General features: G+C 37.1%; 1 protein-coding gene across 4 annotated transcripts in view; it reads left to right on the forward strand.

The window, feature by feature from the left end:
• LOC108743422 (protein TANC2) overlaps positions 1–6639 on the forward strand; it is a 25803-nt gene extending 19164 nt beyond the window's left edge. For 2 of the 4 annotated variants that reach the window (XM_018478988.1, XM_018478987.1), the window contains exons 5-12: positions 1519–1644; positions 1963–2304; positions 2484–2726; positions 2787–3432; positions 3499–5063; positions 5473–5824; positions 5888–6083; positions 6250–6639. In XM_018478988.1, the coding sequence (XP_018334490.1) occupies positions 1519–1644; positions 1963–2304; positions 2484–2726; positions 2787–3432; positions 3499–5063; positions 5473–5824; positions 5888–6083; positions 6250–6534 (3755 nt within the window). In that variant the 3' untranslated portion in view covers positions 6535–6639. Of the gene's footprint in view, positions 1–1518; positions 1645–1962; positions 2305–2483; positions 2727–2786; positions 3433–3498; positions 5064–5277; positions 5314–5472; positions 5825–5887; positions 6084–6249 lie in introns of all 4 variants that reach the window. The other 2 variants (XM_018478990.1, XM_018478991.1) reach the window with 2 other exon arrangements.
• The last annotated feature ends 512 nt before the right edge of the window (positions 6640–7151 follow it).

Here is a 7151-nt window from a genome sequence, read left to right on the forward strand (position 1 = left end):
TTTAGCTTTGGGTTCATCTAACAAGTGAAGTTTTTCGAATCGTTTTCTAAGAATTTTAGATTATACGCATTTATTAACACACCACAATATCTTGTAGTTTTCAGTTTTACACAGCTGGCGTAAATCAATTCCATATTGTTTTGCGGACTGTTTTGTCGTAATTCATAGAATTTCGTAGTTCCTTGCTAAAGGTACAATAAGTGGTGGTTTGATAGGTGCTGATATCAATTTGGAACTTCAAAATTCCATGAACCATGACATTGAACCCGGAAAACAATATCGATCCAATATTTTAGATTATCCGTTTCCAAGGAGTTTAGCTCTCTTCAGTTAAAATTCATGGAATGTCTCTTTGTCTCCTCTTTAAATTTCTAATACCTTCAATAGCCAACGCGAGCAACTTTTGTTCATCATTTAATATAATGTTAGATCGGTGATACTAGCAAAACTTTTAACGGCAAAAATATGTTTTGCATTTTACAAATAGAAAATACGTTTGGAAAAGTATTTTAAATAAAATTCAACATATTTTTCTCAAACAGCTTATAATTTTCAAATACAGCCCAATAGTAAATAACCATTTAATTTGCGTAAGAAGAACATACTTAAAGTTTACGTGATCAAACCCCAACATGGCAGTTGGGTGGATTGGTCACTTCTCTGTAAGGTTATGTTGGTTTGCCTCATAAGACCTTTACAAGAAACTCATAATGCATACCGCACAGTATCACTGACTTTTTGTGGGGTCTTCACGGGTATTTCGGCAATTAAAAAGACAAGTATGTGTGAGATTGTGTCATTAAAAATCGTCATTATCATAAAGTCGTCCTAAGACTGGTTGGACACACACCTCTACTCTTTCCTATCCTGAGCTAATGTTTTTCGCATTTCCCCAAAACTAGAACATCCCACATCCTTCACGATTTGCGAACAATAATCTAATCTAGGTTTGTGAAAAATGACTCTAATCTCGCCAATTAACCAACGATGTGTTCTATATTTAAACTTTCTTTATTGTAAAAGCGACGTTTCGACAGTCTATTTCAGTCATTTTCAAGCTCGAATTTCTATCATTGCGTACATCTAAGGTCGACTAGTAATACAAATGGTCTTAACAAGGGTTTTCATATTATCAGACTTTGTCATATTTAATAAATAGTAACAATAAATAAATTTATCACAGTCAATTTATACTACTGAAATTTAAATTAAAATTTTTACACAAAATTCCCTTAAACTAAAAAGAATACTTACCCCTAATTACCATAAAAATGTTCTTGAAAAACGGACACGTGTTTTTGTCTAATTCTCTGTCTTGCATTGATAATTCCACATTCAAGGTAAGTAAAAAACGTGCTCGTTCTTCAAAAATGTTTTTAATGTAATCTAAGTAATTCTCTTTTAGTTTATTTAATACCTTTATCTATTACTCTTTTTAAAATTCTCTTCTCTTTAAAGTTAAATAAAAATTTGTTATAATGTGTATATGTTGTCTTCATTTTTGGGGTTCTCTTCCAGCTTCTATGACGGCTTCTACAACTAGCGAAAGTCGTCATTGGCCTAGTATAGTTTTAGGAAAAATTCGTTGCTTATGGACAGCAGGGAGTTCCAGTGCTAGTGCTGGACTGAATCAACTTGTTTCAGGCACGAACAGTTTGTTCAATTTTGAAACTGCATGGTTTTGTTTTTGCCAATTTCTCTTTCTGTTTTACATACATGTATATTTTTCTTTGTTCGTTTTAGCTAGACATATACTTTTGCACGATTGCTGTTCAGGCAGACTATTTGTTTTCTTTATTTATTTTTGATAAGTATGGCCTTTTCTAGTTTGAAGTTTTTCGCTTATTGAAGCACATTATTCAGAAGTTGCAATTTAAGAAGCTATTTTTCTGTCGTCAATAATATGTAATCCATTTGCCGAATTTTTAAATTTCAAAACGAATTTTCTCTCCGTCAAAATAGATGACGACGAAAGTGTGGTGAAGCCGCAGATTCCTGCGAAACGTACCTCCGAGAACGATCTGTACATGCGCCTCGGCCTTCTCCTCGGAGACAACGCCAACAAACCAAAAAAGACTGCCACCAGAAGCTCTCAAGAGTCCTACTACTCTTCAGCGAGTTACGAAAATGCGACAACACTGTCGTCCAATACTAGTCCTGTGTCCACTCTCACCGGAAGCTCCGAGGACCAGCACAGGATAATCAATCCCAGTTCGGAGAGTGTCGGATCTCTCATGTCCATGTCAATGTCGGGACAGAGCAACTACAGTTCTAGTCCCGTCAGCCGAAGACACAGCGTCACAAGTAAGAAAAGCCGTCAGTTCTTCTTTCATTAAAAGATAAAAACAAATATTAGTTTTGGTTTGGTCATTGTCCAAATCATGTAATTAGAGAGTTAAATGTTAAATGAAAGTGAATTAATAAATTAAACATTATCATGGTTTTCCGTTTGGTGCGTATGCATGAAATTCTTCCATTTACAGCAACCCAGTCTGGTCAAGTTGAAGATCTCAATGTATTCCAGTTGAAGCGAACGTGTGTTAGAAGATCTGCACGAACAACTTCACCTAAAATAACAGCAGATCACGTGAATCATAGGTTTGGACAATATGCCAAAACCCCTCAGCTAACCCTGAAACCCTTGTTCTTCGAAGTGCCTCTTCAAGAGTCCGATCCTCTCTTCGTAGGAAGACATATAATTATTAAGGAAATAGAAGAAATTGTCGGTAAGTGATTGTTTCATCACCAACAAGGATGAATCGTTCAAATTGATAATTTTTACATAGAATCTTCGAGTTCCGGTGTTCTCATAACTGGAAATCCAGGTACCGGTAAGACTGCCCTTATCCTGCAGTTCGTTGATTACAGCTGCTTCGGTCGACGAAAAGAATCGACGTATCAGACAATACAAGGAACAAAAACGCCCGAAAGATCTCTTAGTCCGCAAAGTTTCTATTATCAAATAGACCTAGTCTCTGAAAGGATACGTTATCTCGCGTCCAAAGTAGTAGCGTATCATTTTTGTCAAGCTGATAACAACAACACATGTCTAGTTCCTGATTTCGTCCATTCTTTAGCAGCACAATTATGCCAAGCTCCACACTTGATCGCATATCGTGACTATTTATTAAGTGAAGTTCATCTTCAAAACAATATATCCCTAAAAGAATGTATAGTAAATCCTGATGTGGCATTTACAAGAGGTATCCTGGAACCTTTGACAATTTTACAAAAGTGTGGAAAAATAGAGAACCAAAACTATATCATCTTAATCGATGCACTGTGCGAAGCAGAATATCACCGACCAGACCAAGGAGACACCATCACGTCGTTTTTAGCGAAACACATGCCAAAATTTCCTTCCTGGTTGAAAGTGATCGCCACTGTTAGGACGCAACTCCTTGATATCACAAAACAGTTGCCTTATAAAAGGTAAGTTTTACATCAATTATTATAAATATTTGTTTAAGTGACCGTCTTTATTCTTTTGGCGCACAGACTAAGCTTCGATAATGTAGAATCAAGCGAACATCTTCAAAAGGATCTTCTGGACTACATCAATTTTCGATTATGTAACAGTCCCAGCATTCAAAACAATGTAATATCAACCACAGCTGAGAAACAGGAGAGTCGTAACATTTGTCAACATAAATTCTCCCAACATCTATTACAGCTAAGTCGAGGTTCCTTTTTATTCGCCAAACTTACACTCGATCTTCTCGAAAGAGGTCACTTGGTTGCAAAATCGTCCAGTTACAAAGTGCTTCCCGTAACTCTCGCCCAGATATATCTCCTCCACTTCAATCTTCGTTTCCCTACCGTACGTTCCTTTGACAAAGTCACCCACATCTTAAGCGTATGTCTGGCAGCTCTCTATCCCTTGACCCTCATCGAAATATATTATTCGGTAAATTCCCTTCTCGTTGATACGTTCCTTCCGTGGGAAGAGTTCTTGCAGCGTTTCAAACTCTTGTCCGGCTTTCTGGTGAAACGGCTCGACAATACGTACATGTTCTTCCACCCTTCGTTCAGGGAATGGCTGATTAGGAGGGACGATAACGAGAGCACCAAGTTCCTTTGCGATTTAAGGGCTGGTCATTCCGGAATAGCATTTAGACTGTCGAGGGCGCAGGCGCCCCTAGACCCAGAAAAATCTTTAGAATTAGGTCATCACATTCTAAAAGCTCACGTTTATCGTAACATGACTTTTCCGAACACTTCGTCACGTGAGCTACAAGCCTTTTGGGTAGGTGAAAGTTGTGATGACGTGTCATCTGCAATTGCCCACATTAGGAACATCTACAATCCAAATGTGAAAGTTTCGAGACTGTTCCTCTTGGCTGGAGCAACTCCAAATTTCGTTACAAGTTATCTCGGTGACGCTCCCATCCTTTGTATGTACGCTTATGAAGGTATCGTTCCAATGGTCTCTCTTTTTCTGGAGTTTGGAGCGGATGTTGAGTTGACAAACAGTCAAGGGTCTACAGCGTTATCATTGGCCTCTGCTAGAGGACATTGCGACGTGGTGAGACAATTGATTGCAGCAGGATCAGCTCCAGGCCATGCCGATACTGCTGGTCAGTGTGCTCTGGTTCATGCTGCTAGAAATGGACACTTGAACATCGTCGGATATCTGCTAGCATGCGACTGGATAGTTAAAAATACCGAAGACATTCCTCTTTGTGAAGCTGCTCAGCAAGCTCTTATAGCAGCTGCCAGCCAAGGACATACAGAAATTGTGGAGTATCTCCTAGACATGGCGGAAGTTTCAATTGACAAAATTGACGCATTAACTGGCGAAACTGCCTTAACTATTTCGGCCACAAACGGTTACCATGGAGTGTGTTCAGCATTGATAAATCGCGGAGCAAACGTGTCCGTTAGGAACAAGAAAAATTTATCACCATTATTATTAGCAGTAAAGGAAGGCCACTGGGCAATCACCGAAAGACTCATCCAGAATCATGCCGTACTTTCTCACAGCGATTCTGTAGGAAGAACCCCTCTCATTATTGCAGCAGCGGAAGGGCACGTGGGCCTCATTGAACTACTACTAGACAAAGGTAAATAACAAATTTCTTCTTAGCACTTGGAATTTCATTCGCATTTTATTTAGAAGCGTTTTTCAGTACTGATTTTTTTAAATGTTTGGAATTTTCACCTTCCACTTGAACCTTCATATTTTCAGTTTAAAATTTTATTTCTCTGTTAATACTTCACAGGCTCAAATATTGAAGAGCAAGATAAAGANCCCTCTCATTATTGCAGCAGCGGAAGGGCACGTGGGCCTCATTGAACTACTACTAGACAAAGGTAAATAACAAATTTCTTCTTAGCACTTGGAATTTTTTCATTCGTTTATTTAGTAGAAGCGTTTTTCACTGATTTTTTTAAATGTTTGGAATTTTCACCTTCCACTTGAACCTTCATATTTTCAGTTTAAAATTTTATTTCTCTGTTAATACTTCACAGGCTCAAATATTGAAGAGCAAGATAAAGAAGGTCTGACGGCGCTAAGCTGGGCATGTTTACGAGGCAGACAGCAAACTGTACAAACTTTGCTGGACCGAGGAGCCAACATCAACCACACCGACAAAACTGGTCGTACTCCTCTGGATTTAGCCGCATTCCAAGGAAATCCAACAACAGTGCAACTACTACTTGATAAAGGTGCCCTGATCGAACATGTTGATATCAACGGTATTCGACCTTTGGATCGGGCCATTGGATGTAAGAATGTCCAGGTAATTCAATGTTTCCTGAAGAAAGGAGCTAAACTGGGACCTACCACGTGGGCAATGGCAGCAGGCAAACCAGATATAATGTAAGTTAATTTTTAATTTTGTCGTAAGTATTATGATTGACGGTGATGTTTCCCCTTTTTTAGGCTTATCCTCCTTAATAAACTTTTGGAAGACGGTAACACTTTATACCGGAAAAGTAGATTAAGGGAAGCAGCCCATCGCTACCAGTATGCTCTCAAAAAGATTCCATTGGACGATCAAGGTGAACACAACAAGTCTTTCCACCAACTCAAGATCAACTTCTTACTTAACCACTCAAGATGTAAACGAAAAATGAACGTAAGTGATTTTTATAATATTCGTGTAACGTATAAACTCTTTTTTATATAAATAAAAAATTAATCAAATATTAGAAAAATATTTTGTCAAGCATCTTTAAACAATTTGATACTTTTGGAAAAGTCTTCTCACAATCCTGTTCCTCATGAATTTTGTTTAATATTAGGAACTCCCAGAATCCATAGAGTTAGCAAACGAAGTTCTTAACGTGAAGCCAAACTCCTATGAAGCATTCTATGCAAGGGCAAAGGCCAAGCTAGACTTAAGCCTGTACGCAGATGCCTTAAGTGACGTCAAGGAGTCACTTAAATTTGCTCCGGCTGATAACGCTGACATACGTAAAGTTCTAATATATTTGCATGAAGAAATCAATCGAAAATTGTTTTTGCCAACATCGAAAATGGCAAAATTTTGTGACTTCGCTCTTTCTGTAGACACCCTTAACGAATAAGACGACGCATCCTTCCCCATCTTTCTCAGAAAATGTGCTAATGTAAAGAACAGTAAGTGCCTTACTTAAATTTATTAAAAATAAAGAAAAATTACCGTCCACGAATTATTTATTTTTACTATTATTGAAATTTAGTGCAATATTTCCTTTAACACTAAATGGTCTGTATGATTAATTTTCTTTTCGAATTGGGCATTTTCATTAAAATGAAGTTAAATTATTTTTTTTTGTTTGATAGTTATGATATTGAATTAATATAAATCAGTTTTCTCGAATGAAAATGTGTGTAGGTATAAAATCAAATTCAATAAAGAAGGCCCCAGTTAGTTTCGGTGAAATTTTTTTATTTGATTAATTCGTGGTCGATCATTGTGAGAGTTAGTGAGTTTAAATCGGTGTTCCTGATTATGCCTTAAAAAAAATAATTGTGCAATTGAGAAAAATGTTTGCAATTAAATTGAATGTCTTTGAAGGTGCTAGTTTTTAATTTCGGCGTGCCTTTTTTGTAGCTTTATTAGACTGATTAAAAACGTGAATATATTTTAATAGATTTTCTTATTATTTTATTTGATATTATGAAAATCGACTTCTTTCTTTTTTGTACATATAACAATTTT

The sequence above is a fragment of the Agrilus planipennis genome, unplaced genomic scaffold (genome assembly GCF_000699045.2).
Source record: "Agrilus planipennis isolate EAB-ADULT unplaced genomic scaffold, Apla_2.0 scaffold457, whole genome shotgun sequence".
Taxonomy (NCBI): domain Eukaryota; kingdom Metazoa; phylum Arthropoda; class Insecta; order Coleoptera; family Buprestidae; genus Agrilus; species Agrilus planipennis.